General features: G+C 49.6%; 1 protein-coding gene across 2 annotated transcripts in view; it reads left to right on the top strand.

Annotated features, from left to right (window-relative positions):
• The window catches only part of SH3BP5 (SH3 domain binding protein 5), a 72581-nt gene that overhangs the window by 37708 nt on the left and 14655 nt on the right, over window positions 1-20218 (top strand). For both annotated transcript variants that reach the window (XM_025882392.2, XM_025882390.2), the window contains exon 4: window positions 19487-19651. In XM_025882392.2, the coding sequence (XP_025738177.1) occupies window positions 19487-19651 (165 nt within the window). The remainder of the gene's footprint in view (window positions 1-19486; window positions 19652-20218) is intronic.

Below are 20218 nucleotides of genomic sequence, written 5' to 3'. Positions count from 1 at the left end.
TCCTGAATTTATAGCATGTGTTGTTGTGGAGGGAAGGATTCTGGTCCCGCTGTGCTGTTCTGTTCCTTAGCCTGCAGCCTTGGGCAGGTACAAGTGAATGAATATGCAGGAGTGTTCAGTACAACTGAGAGTATCAACATCTCACACTACAGTTCTATACTCCTAAGCCTAGTGTTTCCAGGAAGAAATGGAGTTTCTTTTTCTTTTTTTTTTAAGATTTTACTTATTTTAGAAAGAGAGCGCAAGAAGGGGAGGAGCAGAGCGGGAAGGGAGAAGAAGACGGAAAGAATCTCAAGCAGACTCGTGCCAAGTGTGGAGCCCGACGCCAGGCTTGATCGCACGACCCCGAGACCATGACCTGAGTGTAAGCCAGGAGTCAGACGCTCAACCGACTGAGCCACCCAGGTGCTGAAATGGGGTTTCTGAGAAAAGTGGCTGAGTCTATGAACACTGCCCCCCTCGACCTTACCATCTTGATGGCAAAGAGCTGGTCGGCTCCAGACAGAACTCTGAACGGCTCCATGGACAGTCCACATGAACTAGGTCTCTTCTGAAGGATCTTCCCGAATGTGGGTCCCTCAGCCACTCTTTGCCCTGACTTATCCAGGCACAACCTGGTGTCTGCCTCCCTCGAACTTCTCCTCTTCCCCCCATTCGTGAGTGTCTTTATTAGTTACTTTGATCATTTACTCATGTTTGTTTATTTAGTTTTCAGTTTCAGGCTTTGCCAGGCACCAGGGAGCTTGCATTCTCCCAGGGGAAAGAGTGCCTCTTTGCTGCACTTAGGGCAATGATCAGCTTTGTTTAGGAAGCCTCACTTTGTATACTTCACTTTGAAGAAGTGGGTTAAATGGAAGTGCAACGAGGATACCATTTGTTTATTAGTTCGTACCAGCCTCAAGCGCCTTCCCCAGCCCTTTGGCAAAGCACCATAGTGCAGAGAAGATGCTGGGCCTTTTTTATTTCTAAAAGTCATGGTGCATCGATCTCCTAAGGTTCTCTCATTCTTTGAATTTAAGTCTCTTGATCTCAGAGTCAGGCTAACTAAGTGAAGATTCACTTTACACAGAGGACACGGGGAGGTCTGTTTTTATACTGACCTGAGCACTCAACCAAGGTGGTTGAAGGTATCTGTAGTGGGTTCTTAAAGAGCAGTTGGAAGGAAATCATAAGATGAAGGCACTATATTGAGTTTCTGTCCATTCCTCTTCTGTCTGGCCTCATGCCAGCCCCTAAGTTCTACAGCCTGAAATCATGAAATTTACATCGCCTTATGCACAGAATAACGGCCTCCTCTTATAATAACCAGGAATTGCATTTGGTTGCAAGCAATCAAGGACTCAAAAACAATGGCCTGCACACACTAGGATACGTTCTCTCACCTGGAAGAAGACCTGAAGCAAGCAGTCTAGTGTAGTCTGGTGCTGTGACTCCATGGTCATCTGAGACCCAGTGACCTATGTATTGCTCAGTCCTATGTGTCCATCTCAGATCCACCTCATGGCCCAAGATAGCTCCGGGAGCTCCAGCTGTCACATCTGCATTTCGGAACAAAAGGGATAAAAGAGGAATGGGGAAGGGAAGTATTCCCCTTCTATTTTAAAGAGTCTACTGAGAATTCTCAGACAACACCCTGCTTCCGTTTCATTGCTGGAACCTAGTCACATAGTCGTGGGTAGCTGCACGGGTGGCTTGGCTTAGTTTTTTTGGCTAGCAGGGTTGTTTCTAAGGATGGAGGGGAGGGTAGATATTGGGAGGCAGCTAACTGTGCCATGTCTGGGCTCTAGTTTACCTATCTTCTAGTAAGGCTCTGGGTTGGACAGAGTTAGAGGAGGGCAGGTGTGACCCACAGAGCAGGCCAAGGACTCCTCAGAGTAGGGAAATGCAATCAACCCTGTTTCTCTCTGCTGGGTCACTTCCCTCCCTTTATGGTGTGTGAAAAAACTTCCTGTCCTTTATATTGTGTTGGAGACCTATGAGGAAATTGTAGCTTCCCATGAAGGTGTAATTGTGTTTTGTGTGTTGTGTCAAGTCACAGAATCCATTCATACTTTCTTTTAACAAATGCTAATTAAATGACTCATTTCCCATTTCCACCTCTCTGGTAGAAGCCCTGACGTCTGACCTGGATGACTGAAATGGCCTTCCACTCGTATTCCTGCCTTCTAGTGCCCTGGTCATCTGTCCCCACTGCCCCCCAACTGAATCTTGCCAGATTCAGTTCTGATAGTTCTCCGAAAACTTTAGTGCATGTGATAGTTAATTTTATGTGTCGGCTTAGCTGGGTCACACAGTGCCCGGGTGTGTGGTCAAATATTATTCTGAATGTTTCTGTGGGGGCTTTTATTGGATGAGACTTACGTTTAAACCGGTGGGATCTGAGGAAAGCAGATTGCCCTCCATAATGTGGGTGGGCCTCATACAGTCAGTTGAAGGCCTGAATGGAGCAAAAGAGTGACATCCTCCGAACAAGAGGGAATTCTTTTTTTTTTTTTCCCTAAAGATTTATTTATTTATCTGAAAGAGCAAGTGAGTGGGAGGAGGGGGCAGAGGGAGAGTGAGAGAATCTCAAGCAGACTCCCCGATGAGCATGGAGCTTGGCATGGGGCTTGATCTCACGACCCTGAGATCATGACCTGCTTGACCCGAAACCGAGAGTTGGACGCTCAACTGACTGAGCCACCCAGGTGCCCCTCACAGAGAATTCTGTAGCAGATGGCCTTTGGACTTGGAAGTATCAGCTGTTCTCTGAGTCTTGGGCCTATTGGCCCACCCTTGCAGATTTTGGACTTGCCAGCCCCATGACCGCATGAGCTGATTACTTAACATAAATCTCTTCCTCTGTAAACAGACCTACCTTGGGGATATTGCAGGTTTGGTTCCAGACCACTGCAGTAAAGCGAATGTCACAATAAAGTAAGTCAAGTGAATTCTTTTGTTTCCCTCTGCATATAAAAAGTGTTTACCATAAACTGTAGTCTATTAAATGTGCAATAGCATTATGTCTAAAAAGGTACATGCCATAATTAAGGAATACTTCATTGCTAAAAAAAAAAAGTGCTCACTATCATCTGAGCTTTGAGCAAGTGGTAATCTTTTTGCTGGGAGGGTCTTGCCTTGATGTTGATGGCTGCTGACTGATCAGGGTGGTGGTTGCCGGCGGCTGGGGCAATTTCTTAAAAAAGGACAACAGTGAAGTTTGCCACATTGGTTGACTCTTCCTTTCATGAACAGTTTCTCTGCAGCATGTGATGCTGTTTGATAGCATTTTACCCACAGTAGAACTTCTTTCAAATTGGAGTTGATGTCTCTCAAACCCTGCCGCTGTTTTATCAACTAAGTTTATGAAATATTCCAAATCCTTTGTCATCATATCAGCCATGTTCCTAGCATCTGCACCAGGAGTAGATGCCGTCTCAAGAAACTGCTGTCTTTGCTCATCCCTAAGAAGCAACTCCTCACTGGTTCAAATTTGATCATGAGATTGTAGCAATTCAATATAATAAAAATGAAAACGTTTGAAATATGGAGAATTAACAAAATGTGACAGTCATGGAGTGAACAGATGCTGTGGAAAAATGGCGCCAGTGGACTTGCTTGATGCAGGGTTGGCACAAACCTTCAATTTGTAAAACAAAAACAAAAACAAAAACGCAGTATCTTTGAAGCGCAGTAAAGTGCAGCGCCATAGAACGAGATCTGCCTGAGTACACGTCCTTTGGGCTCTGTTTTCTCCGGAGAACCCTGACACAGCACGTCTGTGTCCAGTGTCCAGCCCAGATCTAAGTGCAGCTCGCAGGGCTTTTCCATCTGGCCTGGCGCTCATTCTCTGGCCCCTGTGTGTTCTGTACTGCGCCACCGCGCGCCCCCTCCCTCGCCCCACCGCCACCCCCAGGTGCTGGGTACATGTTATTGCTGTGCTCCCAGCTTCTGGATACATCATGGAGTGTTTTGCATTGTTGCGCATTCTGTTCCCTGTTCTCTGCCTGCAGTGTTTCCCTCCCCACCCTGACTAGCTCTGTGATGTTCAGAATGGCAGCCATTGGCCACATGGGGCTACTTAGAGACCAAGTTCTAAAATCGATAAAATTAAAAGTTCTTCCGTCTCCCTAGCCACAGCTTCAAGTGCCCAGTGGCCACACGTGGCTGATGGCTATATTTTGGGACAGCGTACATAGAGAACATTTCTGTCATTGCAGGGAGTTCTCTTGGGCAGGGCTACTTGGCTCTTACCCTTTGCTTGGTTAAAGAGAGGGCACGGGGCCGTGTAACTCCTGCACTTGCCCTGTGGTCCCCCCACCTCACTGAGCTTTCCTTCAGCTTTGCTTCTGGGAGAATTTGAGGAAAGCTATGGACATCATCCTCTGAAAACCTGGGCGTGTGGGTGCATAAATCATAAACACAATCCGAAGGTATTCATCAGCTTCCCTTCAAGGTCACCCATGTCCTGTGGGTTAATAACTATGAGCGAATAATGCTCGTACTGCTTGCTTATGGAACAGCTAACCCTTCTGTACGGCCTACTATGTGCCTGGTCTAAGCACTTTGCCTGTGTTAGCTCGCTCCTCAGAGCAACCCCACGAGGTACCTTGCAGACATCGTCTGCATTTTGCAGATGAGGAAACTGAGGCACAGAGAATTAAAGTGCTTAGGGTCACCCAGCCAGTGAGTGGCCTGGCCAGGATTTGACCCAGGCTGTCCGAGTTCCAAGTCTGTGTTCCTCACCTCTATACCAAGGGCTAAGAACCCTGCCCTAGAAACCTGAGCTCCTTGAGGACAGAAAATGCTTATCCTTTGCAGATCTTCATGGCTCACAATAAAGGTGAAATGAATGCTTGATGGAGGGAGGGATGCTTGGGATTGAGTTACACAGGCTTAAGGCATAATCGTCTTGGCTCCTGGGGACGTTTGGATCCTTCAACTGGGTGTCTTATGCTTTTTCTTTCTTAGTTTTATTGGCCACAATTTGTTCCTGGCCCCTTAGAGCTGGGAGAGGTCCCTAGTCCTCCGAGAAGGTTTGCTTGGCAATACCGGGTGGGAAGGGGAGGGGGTTTGCCAGAGCCCTGGCTCCCTCGGAGCACCCCTGCCATGCCAGTGGGTGCTGCCCTTGCCTCCTTGAGCTGGGCACCCAGCTGCTGCCGAGGCCCTGTCACAAGACCATCCCTGTCTTTTCCAGAGATCCCTAGGTGACTCGAAGTGACACGGGCTCCAGTGGCCCGAGGGGTCACTCTTCCTGACAGCCTGCTCCTGCAGGGTCTGCTGGCCGTGGCCTCGTGAACATCTTTGCCTTGTTTCGCAGTGGACCCCAGCTTTTCCAAATACTGAGCTAAGCAGGGAGCCATGTTGTGCTAACTCTTATTTATGTGAAGCCCTCCTTCCCGTCTGTGTCCCCCTGACCTTGAATTCCTTGGAAGATCTTACTGCAGGTAGAAGTTAAGATTAAGCCAAGTCATGTGGCCCCAGAGACAGAAGATGGGCTGGAGGAGGGGGTTTGACATTTCAGTGAATCCGTTGTTCCTCCGGCTGTGCTTACATGGGCCTGGCAGCGAATAGTGCCAAGTGACCCAGGGAAGCCTGGAACTCAAAGAAGGTGGCAAGGGGCAGCCAAGGTCTTTGGCTCAAGGAGGGCTTGGAATTGTCCCCGTTTCTAAGTGCACATTCTTCCCTGTCCTGGTGGTAGTGACTCCCAGATGTACAGAACGTGGTCGCCGTCTTCAGGGAGTTTGTAATCTCATCGAGAAGACCAAGTGAAGAGCAAAATAATTCAAGACACGTGTCATCCATATGTTCAAATGTTGGGCAGGTTTCAAAGTGTTTTTCCACATCCATTATCTTATAATGTGGCAGACGGCTGAAATAAGTATAGAAACTTGGTCCTGTGAATTCAGAGAGGGTAAAATTTCACCCAGGAACACATTTTCTGAAGACCTTCTGGGACCTGGGTTATATATCTTTTAGCTTGGAGGAGACAAGGTAGAGTGGAAGGGGCATTATTTAGGTCTTGAGAGAATGGCATTCACGCCACACAATTTAGTGTCGACAGTAGACAGGTCATTATTCAAGTGAGTTTTCACATCATGTAAATGGGCATTTCCAAGGACAGTTGTGCCCAGAGAGAGATTAATCTGTGTGAGCCACAGAAGAAAAAAAAAAAAAATCACAGGGCGCATTAAAAAATTGACCACAGGGGAGTTGTTTGTAGCTTATCATTGGTACCCTAGCTTGGTACCTTAAACACATATTCCTTAAACAACTGCAGTCACGGGCCACTAGGCTAGGTTTTGGGAATTGAAAAATTCAGTAACACAGTCTCCTCTCTTCTAAGGCTTCCTGGGTCACTGGTGATGCTGCTGTCGAGGTCATAGAAATTCCCTGCACTGTGCAGAAAGGGGACGCCGCGGTTCCTGGCTCTTTTCTGCTGTCGCACCGACTCCAGGGGTCCTGGGTCTGGAGGACTGGCCAGGTGTCTCTCATCACATAGCACGTGGTGGTGGCTCTGTGTTGACCTGTCCTGCTCTTTGCTCGCCTCCCTCATGTCCCTTCAGGGCCCCTCGGTGGGTTTCTCCCAGGCTTCCAGACCAAGAGCAGAAAGCTCTGAGGACCTTTTTCCCAAGCATCCATTCCAGGTTGCCGAGTGAGTTAGTGTTAATGGAGGTCAATTCGTCTCGAATGAGTGTGTCTTCTGCCTGGGTTCACTCATGGGAGTGTGTGGGGTGCTGGCTGGTGGGAGACCAGTGCTGGCCGATAGAAGGAAGCTCTTCAATTGGGAACTTCTTTTTATGGATCCCAGCTGGGGGTGGGAGGGGGGAAGGGGCCATCAACAGATGCTCCCATTTCTTTTATTTCGTGTCTCAGGGGTAGGAGGGATGTTAAGGACTTTGAACCCATTTATGTTAGTGGTTTTAGAAAGCAGCCTCCACGTGGAGACAGGCGGAGCACAGGTAGCCTGTGGAAGTTTGGCCCGTGGTATGCGCAGCAGGCAGGCAGGTGGTGAGGAGGACGGGTGAAGCTCTGGCCAGCTCTGGAATCCAGAGTTCGCCTCCCTGTGGTGAGCTAACGGTGTCTCTCTCTGTCATAGGTTGTGCACGTCACCTTAGATTTGCTTCTGAATGTGATTTGCAGGAATTGGAGCCATTATTGTTTTGGGGATGGTAGGTATTTCCTGAACCAATCAACCGGAGACTTGAGAAAATGGGGGAAACCTGTAAGTCCTAGAAGAATAGAACTGTTCACTCCAAGGAGGAGGCTCAGGGATGACAAGAACTTTTTTTTTTTTTTTTTGGACCTATGAAGTGTCCTAAGAAAGAAGGTCTGATTGTTTAACAAATGGGTCCAGCATGCTGTAGGGAAAAAAATTCACAGAAGATGGGGTATTTGAGATGGGTTTTAAGGGATGTGTAGGAGTTCCCTTGGTGGAGACAAGGAGGAAGGGCGTGTGTTGCTGGCAGAGGGAATGGGACATAAAAAAGTGAGGAGTGTTGAAGGAACGGTGAGGGGTTGGGCCTCACTGGGTGGGTGGGAAGTGAGAACGTGGGCTGTGGCCTGATTTTGTTGGGGGTGGGGAGAGTGTTAGGGAGTGATGTCATCAGATGTGCACTTCAGAAAGATTACCGGGTGTCCTAAATGCAATTGTGTGAGACTAAATCAGTACCAGGTGGAGTTTCAGTTGGCTCTGTGATATTGGAAGCTAGGAGACGAGTTGGAAAGTTTGTAAAATAATCTGGGTAAGAACCGAAGCTGGAAGCGTCTGCCGAGGTTTCCTTAGGGCACATTTGTTCCTCGGTGCAGAACTGGGGGTGCTGGGGGGCGGTGCTTGGGCAGGGCTTGTCAAGCCTTTGGATGCTCTACAGAGAAAACCTCTTGGCCACAGGGCTTGGCAGAGTGGGTGTGCAGATGGCGTGGTGGAGATTGTTTACCAAACTGAGGGTGGCCCAGAGGGTCCTGTAATTTCTCATCCAGATCTAGGGAATCTGTTTTGTAAGCTTTACCACTGGAGAAGTGGAACGGTATGGGACTCTCTGTGTGTGCTTTTCCTCCCCAGGTCACTGGAATCAGAGGGCTTGGGTTTGAGTCTCCTGTCCTTTCTTTCTAGCGTGTGACCTTGGACCAGTTCCTTAACCTCCATTTCTTTGGATGTAAAATGGGTACAATAATAACTTAACCCAGCAGGGCTGTAGGCTATAGTCCTGGGTGTGGGGGCACCTGGAACACCGTAGGATTTAATAAACACGCCTGCCCCAGTTCCTTTGTCCTTCCTCTCTCGAGGCAGTGGAAGTGGGGGGCAGGGAGGGGCAGGATTTAGCCAGGTCCCTGCAGTTGGGTTTCAGCCCGCCTTGCAAGTGCTTTGTGGCAAGTTAGTATATGTATTTTTTCTTCTCTGTCTCTGCCAGAGACTGAGAAAGAGCTGAGGGCGTTAAGTCATAGCGGAAAAAGATGTGGAACTTGTGGACAGCTGGAGTGGTTTGGCCACTAACAGGGTGTTGGGACCCCCACGTTTTGATGCAGCTCAAATATGGGCAGGGTGGGCTCTGAGAGCTTGGGCACCCTTCCAGTCTTGGAGACCTGTTCTTGCTTAGACAACATGCTGACTCTTAACTTTCCCTCCTCGGCAATCTCACTGGTATTTCTTTGATTTATTATTTTGCTTAAATTCTGCCTTTAGTGAGGACAACTTTTGACAGATACCTTTGGTTTCTCCGTGTTTTCAGTGAGTAGCATTTTCTTGAGTTTTGTGATTATGCGGCAGGTAAATAGGTCCTTCAAAAAACATTTCTTGGCCACTTTATATGATGGAATTTTGCAAGTATATAGCAAGGCAGAGAGAATAATCAGCGACCTCTCTGTACCCATCACCAGCATCAGCAACCAACATCTTGCCAATCACATCTTCTCTCCTCTCCTGTGTTCTTATTTTAAAACTATTCAGATACCATATAACTTCAACCATAAATACTTAGTATATTATCTCTCATAGATAAAAACCTCTAAGAGATCACATTTTCACACCTGAGAAAATTAAAGTTCTTGTAATATCCTCCAGTACCCAATCCTCCTTCAGATTTGCCCAGTTGTATTAAAAATGTGTTTCTTACTATTGGTTTAAAGCATTTGACCTGACACAGCTGTTCTATGTTGACTTGACAGTGTGGGCTTCCCCTTTGCCCTTGCATTATGCTATTGCCCAACCCAGGGATATGGTTTTGAGTTTACAGAAAGAACTCTGGTAGACAAAGAGCAAAATGATAGCTGACTGAGAAGCGCCTCAAGAAGCAATTTTATTAACTTCATATTTTGGAAGGTTTGCAAACATACACAATAAAAATGCTGATGGCAGAAGCGAAATAACTCAGTGGTTAACTCGTCTGCTGCCTGACTGTTTGCACCTGTTGAAGCCAGACACCACGTTCCGGAATGACCTTGTGAGCCCTGCTGTAATTATGTATCCTCAGTGCTGAAAGCAAGGCTCCCTGGGAGTTAGCAGAGGCCTTGGCATTCCAGTCTGAGAAGTCTAATGACTTATTCAAGGTTGTAGACCCAAGACAGTGGCCATGGTGGGTGCTAGGAATAGACCCTGTTGCTCCCCGTTCTCTGGACATAGTGCGCTGCTTCGCTGTGGCCCAGCTGTGCTGTGCAATCAGCTCCGGACTGTGCAGGACTCCGGAGGGTTTCTTTTGTTGGCAGTGTGGTCTGTTAAGAGCTGGGGTCCCCGGGGGCTGGAGAGCTGCAAGGGCAGACCTGGTTGTGCACCTGGTGTTGGAGGCGCATCTCTGGGCAGAGCTGCCGCTGGAGTTGCTGGTGGCTCTGCGCATGGTTGCCGGTAGAGAGGGCGGTGCCTGCAGGGGCAGAGTGCGGCGGCGCGGGGGCGAGGGCCAGCCATCGGCTCCTCCCCTGGAGGGGAAGGCGAGAAGTTGGGGATCAGAGCTTTGCTCCAGGGGCGCCTCATGGCTGCTGGCCTTTGACTCCCCGGCTGTAGCCGGGGGAAGGGAGATGCTGTCCCCGGTTCGGGCAGTCCTGTTCCTCCGCCCACCTCTCGGCTTCCCCATCCTCCCCACAGGAAACAGCGGCTCCTGACTGACGCAAAGAACTGTCAAGAGAGGGGCGCCTGGGTGGCTCAGTCGCTAAGCCTCTGCCTCCGGCTTGGGTCATGGTCCCAGGGTCCTGGGATCGAGCCCTGCATGGAGCCCCGCATCGGGCTCCCTACTCGGCAGGAAGCCTGCTTCTCCCTCTCCCACTCCCCCTGCTTGTGTTCCCTCTCTCGCTGTGTCTCTCTCTGTCAAATAAATAAAATTAAAAAAAAAAAAAAACTGTCGAGAGATGTAGTTACAGAGTCCGTGGATTCCCCCCAGGTGCGCTCTTCTGGCCCCCTTACCTCCCCACCGCCCTGCAGCGTGAAGCAGCACTCTCCACCTGCTCAAGATGCAGGGCGATGATCGGGCCCTGTGTCGTGGCCTGTCGGGCCCGGGTCCACCTTGTGTTTCCCTGGAAAGGATGCACTGGCTTCCGTGGTTGGTGTGTGTGTCTCTCTCGCCTTCAGACTGGGCGATGTTGATGCTTTGTGTGTCCTGGGAATGACGGTGGGGTAGGGGGGACAAGGCAGAGAGGGAGATACATTTGGATGAACTTGCAGAGAGGAAGGTTGAGCCGTGCTGAATTTGGGGAAACCCTCCACAGCAGAGGAACTCCGCATTCGCACATGTTCCAAGAATTTAAGAGATGGGGTATGTGTCTTATGCCCTTGAGCGGGCCATCTTACTTGTTAGGCTCTTGATTTTTCTTGCATGAAGGAACACAATTGGTTTACGTTGCTTCCATCTCCTTGGGCCCGAAGACTCGGTGACTTGATTCTGTGGAGCAGGGATCCAGGTGTGGTGGTGGCGCCTGGGATCTGTTGGGTCACACGGGCCTCAACATTGGGCATTGCTGCTATCCCCTGCCTCAGGCTCTGCCTCGAGCCCGGCCCCAAACTCCTGCCCGCTGGTTGTTCTGTAGCCAGCAGATGCTGCGCCCAGCCAGCGTGTGTATGTGAGAACAAGAGGAAGCCCAAGGAGGAAGTGGGTGTTATCCTTCTAGCTGGGGTGGGTGGGGAAGGCTGGACACCTGTCGCGTCCCTGCAGCAACAGAAAGGATTTGATTTGGGGGCCTGCCAGGGTGTGCCGTTCATGGCTGACAGGCCGTGTAGGCCACTGATAGTTGAATGGGGTAGGACTGTGTGGCGGGATTAAACACCTGCCCTTGGGGACAGGCTCTGACATGCTGATTTGGACTAAGTAGCCCCTGGTGCCCTGGGGAGTTACAAGGCCTGTGCCTTTCTCCTGCCAGAAGCTTTGGCCAAACTGGGGAGATTTGGTAGGGTGACAAATGTGCCAACCTAAAGCAGGGGGACAAGTGGCCCATGAGTGGATCGGGACGCCCTTGGGTCTGATGCGGATGTGTATGCTTGCGTCCAGAGGTGAGTTACAGGCTGATGTCTGGCACGGAAGACAAGCCAAGGTGGACTCCATCCTGGATGAACCTCCCCAAAGCCCCCAGCTGAAACCCTGGAGTTAGACCCCACCTTGGTCAGTGTGAGGCCCTGGATGACCATGGGGAGTGGGAGGTGGTCCTGCCAGAAACAGGGTCACAGCATCCTATTGGGTGCCTGGGCCTTCCTCACATCCAAGGTCTTGCCACAGTGTTATCTTCCAGGTTCCTTTATGATGGGTTTTTAAATGTATGATTATTAATCATCTAAGGCAGGAATGCAGATGCTGTTTTAATGAGCACAGCAAGTTCAAGACTATGGGTGGTAGCTGAGATCTTTTGTTGCCCTTCATTCCAGGGTTGCACGGTATCTAGGCCACTGCTGTCCAGTAGGACTTTCCGTGACGTTGGAAACATTCTGTATCCGCACTGTCCAGTACGGGAGCCACGAGCCACATGTGGCCGCGGAGCACTTGAAATGTGGCTAAGGTGACTGAGAAACTGACAGTTTATTGCATTGTAATGAATTTAAATGTAAATAAACACATGTGGCTAGTGCCTCCTGTATTAGACAGTGCAGTTCTAGAAAACCCTGAGTGGGTACTTGGAAATGATAACATTTGTTTTCTTTTTTACTTTGTATTATAGAAGCTTTCAAATACAAAGCTGGAGTGAATAATGTAACAGAGCCCCGTATATTCTTTGTCCAGCTTCTACGGTGATTAAGCCTTGGCCAGTCTTACCCCCCACCCTCCCAGCTCTCCTCTCTGGCTATGTTGTTTTGAACATAGATAATAGCTTTTTAATTTTATATTTTTAAACAGCTCATATTTAACCTCAGGACAGAGCTTGATCTGATCTTGATTTTTCTAATCCTTTGAGGCTCCTTTGACCCCGGGATCTCTTAAAGAGCTTTGTGGCCTGTCCTCTGAAACAGCCTTGGGCCCTACGTTCTGTCTCAGAACCACGCCCAGTCTTCTCATGATTTTCATGGATACACACCATGGACCTTTTATTTAATTAGAATCTGTATCATTTACTCTATCCTGTATTCAGCTTACTGTTAACTGATAACGGCTCATCCTGTACATGGTACCAGTTGGGACTGAATGAAAATTGTCCCGTATGCTCAGCAGATTTTTAGGTGTGTACAGAATTGCTCCAGGAAAATTGAGTTTGAGAGAAATAATGAAAAGCTCCATGGCACGAGCTATAATTAGTAAAGTGTGATATGGATGCAACTGTTCAGTGAATCAAATCTATTGAAGTAGAAAAGAACGGATTCTAATAAAAATAACTTTGACTAAAGAAAAATGAAAAAAATTAGAAACGCTGGAGATGAAAAATGATCAAGGAACTGAATGGGCCTAATGGAATTTTCTGTAGAAAGTGCTTTCAAATGAAAATGTATCTACTCTGGGGTGATTCTGATTAAAATATTTGTATCCAAAACATTCTCGGGAGCCAAACGGCCTTGTCAAAATGGCTGGCTCCTATCTCCAGCCACCCTTCGGTTAACCTCAGACAGAAGTTTGAAGAGGGTGTGGGAGGATTGGAAGCGTTCAGTATCGAGAGGCTCAGGCTGTCTGGCGGTGGCTGATGATTGGATTGCCCTGAATACACGCAAAAAACTAGAGCTTGAGTCACACGGAGAACGGATACCCCTGTCTGTTGTCCCCTTTGATGTTCATCCCGGACATGCCTCCCTCATGGAGCCCAGCGGGGGGTTTGAGCGTGCCTGAAAGGTTTTGGTTGGCCTTGGATGGCCCAGAGAGGAGTCTGGGCCTTTTCTTCATGAGCTTCTGGCTGGAAGATGCATTCTTTCCAGCAGCACAGTCAACATTCCCTTTATTATAAAGAGGCAAGGACAAAATTGTATCCAGTTTACAAAGAGAAAGGCGAAAAAGCAAGGACAGAGGGTTCCCTGCCAACAGTTGCTCAGTGCGGGGACCGTGTCCTGACGCCCATGGGTTTCGGGGCCAGCCCAGCCCGAGCACTGACCCAGCAGGAGAAGTCGGGCCTCCCTTTCCTCAGTTCCCGGCAGCCCCATGTTCGTGGAAGGGTCGTCGCTGACCTCCTGCTCTGGGCAGCCTCTGCTTCCCCCCAGGCAGGCGTCTTTCCCACCGTCTTTAGAAAAAAGTGGGGCACCCCCATGTTTTCCTTTTCACACACGAGCATCCAGGGGTTTCTGGAAGACCAGTTGCTCTCTAATTGCTTCCACTCCCAGGAGGGCCTGCCCCTGGAATGGGTGTGTGATTTTGACAGATGCTTCCCTATGTCTCTTCCATCCTCCTCGCTCCTCTGTGAGAGGGACCCAAGTTGTTCCCAAGAGTAGATAAGGAAACAGTGTTGGGCTGTAGGAGAAGCTGAGCTCAGAAGCCTTCAGGATCAGCTTCGGGATCCTGCTGTCCTCACGCTGGCTCCTCACTGTGAGTGCCCTGCTCGGATAGCAGTGGCCCGCTCCTTGCATGCGCTCCGCGAGGAGCCACTGGTGTCCTTGTGGTTGACCTCTTTTCTCCCTGCACGCCCCCTGCCTATTTGGATCTGTGTAGCAGTGGCCCGCGTGACCTTGATTCGGGTGCAGGGGTAAGACCGAACTTAGCTTGACCTCTTTGTGAGGAGTTTGTAGCCCCAGCAGGTGGTATTTAATAGAAATCGACAACGAAGTCTCAGGCTTTGAGCCTCGACTTCACCTTTGTTAACTGTGTGATTGGGGGCAATTTATTTAACTTTTCTGAGTGTTGGTCTCCTTTATAAAGTAGGGATGATAATTGGACGGAGCTCATAGCGGAATTTTGAGATTGAAATGAAATGAGGCACTGTACTCAGAACACCTCTCATACGTTATCTGACTCCAGATAAATGCTCAAACGGTAACTGCTATCATTACTGTCTTATAACCATCTGTCTCCATCCTTAGGGGTTTGCTAGTATCCAGGTACAAGACTGGTCTCATCGTGGAGGTGTTCTCCATAACCTGGAGCCACCCCCAGCTGGAGCATGGCTTTGGGAAGTCATGTGTGACAAGACTCCTTTCCAGTTTCCTTAGCTGCCTAGCTGGTATGTCAGTGCCCCCTGCATGAGCCACAGGTGGGAGGCAGCAGTCCCACACACACTTTTTGAATTCTCATCTCATCTTTGGCCCTCTGGGCAGCTCTTCTTGCTGTGTAGTAGTTACAGGTAGACTGTCCAATCGTCCAGTGCTTATGTCCTTGCCAAAGTTATGCAGGTTGGAGGTAGAGTGGTGGTAAGTGATGGAGAGATACCATCTGGTTTCCATGGGTCAGAGGTAGACTGAAGCCTCATATTAGAGGTAGAGCAGAAATGGCCACGTTTAGGGGTCAGCGGCTCTGGTTTCCTGGCTGTGGCCAGGCACTAAATAGCTGGGTGACATTCAGCAAGTTGTCTTGCGTTTCTGCGTCACCTTTTGAAAAATGAAGGCCTTGAACTGGTTGGTCTGGAAAGTTCTGGAAAGTTCCTTTTACCCCGACCCTTTGTTGCAACCAGTGCAAATGTCCAGATACTCTTCCTTCCTGAGCCCAAACATGGGCTGGGCCGGAAGTCTAGTGGACAGCCGGGATTGTGGCCTCTCCCTTCTGGCAGCCTCGACAATGGCGGACCTCTCCATTCCATTCCCCCTCCCCTCGTTGATGACACTGTGGAACAGTCACACGTGTGAGGCCTTCATAGTCACAGCTGGCCATAGGCCAGAGTCTAATGAAAGTCACTTAACAAATTCATTCATGAACAGCCTTTTAAAATTCTTTCCAGAGAGCTGTTTCCATGAAAGTCGTTAGTATCCATGAGTCATGAAGATGTTCGAAATTTTCCTGTGTTGCTAAAAGTAGAGTTAAAACCCAGCTCCCCCAACATTTACCTCGTCAATACTCATCTACGCAGACCCTCAGCCCTTCAGTTTGCTAACTGGGTTTCTCTGCCTGATTTGTGCACGCCGGGAGTAATATATTAATACTCGGGCTTGGGTCCTCTTTTCGAGTTTGAGGGTAAAACTTGTTGGCATTGGTTGTGCCCAGGATTTCTGGGTGTCCTCCTTCATGCAGCAGTGAGACCCGGCTAGCCAGCCCGTGTTGGAATTGCTAAGTCAGCTTCTGATTTTGGGGTCACGTGTCCCATTATGACACTGAGAAGCAAACTCGGAGTTAACCCTCCCCAGTTAGATGTGTGTGTAAACTCACAGATGCCTCCTGTGTTTCCATGACCTAGCCTGGTGCTGACACCCTCTCCTTTGCCAGGTCTTCCCTGGGAAAACCTTGACAAATCATTCTCTCTTCCCTACAGTCCCACAGCACTTTACACCTCTGTTGCTGTCAGAATCTATCTCGTATCGAACATGTCTGTTCTCCCGACTGAATTGGAACCCCTAATTTTGGGGTGGGCCCCTCCCCTCCAGAGATTGGTCTCCAGGAGGTTCCTGGAGCAAGGGTACAATAGAATGCTCCCCCCCCCGTGTGTACACCAGCCTGGTCCTTCCTTGTGAGGGACCAGGTTTTAGAAAACGTTTGATGAAATGCCTTATGAAGAGGCCATGAGCTCTGGGATTATTTAGGAATCTCCAAAAGGTTGGTTCCTCAGGTTTATTAGTAGTAAAACGGGCTGAGAGCAGCCAGAAAGAAGTTGAGGGAGATTCAGGGCGCCTGGGGGCTCAGTTGTTGGGTGTCTGCTTTCGGTTTGGGTCATGATTCTGGGGTCCTGGGATTGGGCCCCTCGTTGGGCTCCCTGCTTGGCAGGAGGCCTGCTTCCCCCCTCCCACTTCCCCTGCTTGTGTTCCCTCTCCTGCTCTCTCTCTCTCTCTCTCTCTGTCAAATAAATAAAATCTTTAAAAAAAAAAAAAAGTCGAGGGAGATTCGACCAGTCTGTGCTAGTTGCTGTAGTCACTTCTGTCAGGTTTGTAGAATAGTTCAGCTGTAGAGAGGGGAAGATGTATTATCATTTAGGTTTAGATTTGGCTGAATTTAACAGGAAACTGGCTTAAACGTGAGCCTTTATTTTTTCTGTCATTTAAAAATTCCAGAGGTAGACAATCCTAACTCACTTTTCCTCTATCCTTAGGAGGGTTGCCTCATGACCCAAAATGGCTGTTGAAGCACCAGCCATTGTGTTAATACCACAGATGGAAAGACAAAGGAGTCCTCTTGGAAGGCTCACTCAATGTCCATTTATATCTCATTAGCTGGAAGTTAGAAGGGCACTAGCTATCTTCACAGCTGGGAAGTAGGGTCTTTAGCTTACACATTGCCTCACCCTGAAACATACAGGCTCTCTTCCCAGGAAAGTTGAAGAGAACAGACAGTAGTGCTGAAGAGCCCCCAACACTTACTTGAATGAATGAGTAGGTGGGCAAGTGATGGAGAGATGCCATCTGGTTTCTGTGGGTCAAAGGTTGACCAAAGCCTCATATTATATCTTTGATATGACAAGGCAGGCACCTTTCTGATACTACCATACAGGAGTGAAGGAGCCTTGTGGAAAATTCAGAAACTCAACAGACCTGACAGAGAGCTTGTTCTTCTAAAGGCCCCTTCAGATTGGCCTCCTTTACCCCCCTCTTTGTAGAGACCTCTGGCTTCCTTATATGAACTCATCAGGCAGAGGTAGCAGGCGAAAAGGTGCTGGGTCTGTGGTAGAGCAACCACATCTCAGCTCTTTCTTTCGTTTGAAGAAAGAAAAGCTTCCTAATTCAAGTGGGGAGAACTGGGGGTAGAGAGTTTACCCTTAAATGTTGCTGAATTGAAATACTAAAATTTTCTAAAAAACATAAATACACACCCCACCTTGGGAAACGTAAGAATCCTGTGGGATTAATTGTTTATTGTCTGCTGGTGTCGGTTCGAAGCTGGTAAGTGGTCTGTGGGGCAGGTGGGGGGCAGCTTAGAAGCGACAAGTGCCCATGCCGCCCCACTTGCCCCGGGGAGTGCAGCTGGGCAGACAGAGGGCCCCACTTGGGCTGTCCTCTTACGGGACATCCACAGGCTGGCCTGGAGGCCTGGGGGCTGGAGCGGCATGTCGTGCTGTCTTGTTACCGCGCGGTGGGGTGGCAGTTCTGTAGGGCCAGGCCCCGTGTCATGGAGGTGCATTTGCATGGCCGTGTGGCCCGGGGCCACAGAGCGGTCCACTGCAGGCAGGCAGGCCCTTGGGCTGCTGGTTGAAGCATTAGCCTGGTGTTCATTCAGCCCCCCACTCTTGATTCTTTTTTTTTTATGGCAATATACATATTTTTATTTTTTATTTTATTCTATTTTTAATTCTAGTGTAGTTAACCTACAGTGTTATTTTAGTTTCAGGTGTACAATATAAAGATTCAACAATTCCATGCATTACTCAGTGCTCATCCTCTATCTTTTTGGAAACTTTGATCCTCGTCTTTGTCAAGGTCTCCTGCAGATACTGCGGTTCTCGAGGCTGCTTCCTCCTGGCCCCCCACCAGCCCTGCATTTTTCAGGTCATCTTGTCCTTCAGTCCTCCATTCCAGATCATCCCCTTTTCAGAAGTAGCCCTGGATTCCCTCTCCTGGAAATAATCTGTCCTGCACACCCTCCTACTGTCCGTGTCTCCCTCTCTCCTACGGTGCTCTGGGGCACAGCTCTGTGGGACAGACTCTGGATGTCCTCTCCATGCCTGTGTCTGTTCCCTGAGCAGATCGTCCTCCCCGAGGGTTGGACGCAGCATGTGTCCGCTGTTCCCGAGGGTGGAGAGTGGCACCCATGCTGTTCCTTGCCTTGGGGGCTGGTGTGTTCCGAGTCTGTTTTGTTCCCCTTAACCGTCTTTGTCTAGTGGTTCTCCAAGACTTCCTGTAAGTCATGTGAGACTCACTCGGGCAGGGTGGGGCTCCTGTTGTTCCCCTCTCTCCTGAGTCCCAGGGGCTACCCCGTGAATGTCCCCGGGGCTGTGTGACTGCTCTGGTTGACCGAGGGTGAGTGGGTGGGATGATGCAGCGGGCCAGCGCTGTGCTCTGCTGGGAAGTTCAGAGTGGGGGCCGGAGGGTTTTGTTGCGGGTTCCTGATGCAATCTCATGGGCCACTCTTGGGGGAGATGTGTTTACTGTCCAGAAGAAGTAGAATGTGAGCCAGCTATGTCATTTTAAATTTTCTGGTAGTTACAGTAAAAAAAAAAAAAAAAAAAAAAAAAAAAAAAAAAAAAACAGGTGAAATTAATTTTATTAAGATGGTCTCTTTAACCAAGTACATCCAAAATCCTATCATTTCCTCATGTAATGTTATGAAAATTGAGATTGTTAACAGTTCTAAGTCTTTAAAATCTGGGGTGCTCTACACTCAGTGTGGATTAAGGACCTTTCCAATGCTTGCTAGCCACACGTGACTGGTGGCAGTCTAACGTATGGTCTGCTTTGATTTCTGGGCCTTCTCCCACTTGACATTCCTCGAAAGCGGGGGCTGTGTCATGACTGTTCAGTCCTTCCCCATCGCTGTTGGTGAGTGTGAATTGGGCGAGGGCCTGGCTGGCAGAGTGATAGCACGCTTAGTGGGACTTGCAGCGCCTGGTGTCCGGTCACAGCTCGGCTTCTCGCCAGCTCTGTGTGGCCTGGCTGGGTCCCTCAGAGCCACTTGTAGAATGAAGCCGTTGGACTGATCTCCGGGGGCCCTTCTGGTTCTGACATGCTTGCACTGAGCCATGGATCCAGGCAGGGACGGCATTGGGGACCACTGTATCTGTCCACCATGGCCTCATTAGCAAATTAGAGCTCTGTGAAAGGCCACGGGTGGCCATAGCTGTGGCTTGCTGTCTCCAGCTCTGACCAAGAGCTGGTATATTTATCTGGGCTCTTGGGTCCTGGACTGTGAAAATTATCTACTCGCCTACCTGGCGTGTGTCCCCTTGTCCAGCATTTACAAGGCCCTGCAGGTACCAGGCCTGTTCCCACTTGGAAAGGCAGAGATGGAATGGGCAGGTCCACACCCTCAGGAAGCTCATCTTTTGGAGGGTGTGATGGGCCCAGAGGGGGCCCCTGTCATTTCCTGAGGCCTCACCAGGGTTCTTTCTTGCACAGGCTCAGCTGGAAGCTCAGAAAGCCACTCAGGACTTTCAGAGGGCCACGGAGGTGCTCCGTGCCGCCAAGGAAACCATCTCTCTGGCTGAGCAGCGGCTGCTGGAGGATGACAAGCGGCAGTTCGACTCAGCCTGGCAGGAGATGCTGAATCACGCCACCCAGAGGGTATGAGTCACTGCCTGGCGGGCCTGTGCGGGGGGCAGTGTGCCTGGGTCTCGAGCATGCGTCTGTGTCTGCAGGTGTCTGTGTGTGTGTGGGCATCGACACTGGGGGCCTCCCCCTTGTGGGTGGGGTGTGGGAGCATCCTTCACACTTCCCCTTGTCCGTGTGATCCAGACTACCCTCCTGGTCCTGATGAGCTCTGGGTGCTGTCCCCAAGCAGAGGAGACAGATTCCCAGGCTTGTTGCCTAGAAACGCTCGCTGAGTGTCGCAGGTTGTCTCTCCATGTGGTCTCTGCTGGCCTGGTACTAAGCCGTACTCAGAGTGACAGTCCCCCTCAAACCCCATTTGAGGTTTGTCTGGTTCAGATCATCCCTGAAGGTCTTGACTGTGGATCGGGCTTCCCAGAGGGATCAGGTTATTTTCCAGTGCCTGTTCCCACTGAGTTCCAGGCGGAATGGCTGAGTTTAGAATCCCAGATGGAAGACCTTGATTAACAACCCCAAACCACGTGCGGCCTGGACTCAGGGAAAGTGTGCTGTTAGTGGGAGGGTAGGGGCCATGATGGATGA

The sequence above is a fragment of the Callorhinus ursinus genome, unplaced genomic scaffold (assembly GCF_003265705.2).
Source record: "Callorhinus ursinus isolate GAN/ISIS: 27379988/994484 unplaced genomic scaffold, GSC_fseal_2.0 scaffold1, whole genome shotgun sequence".
NCBI lineage: Eukaryota > Metazoa > Chordata > Mammalia > Carnivora > Otariidae > Callorhinus > Callorhinus ursinus.
This window is presented reverse-complemented; position numbering and strand designations above follow the sequence as displayed.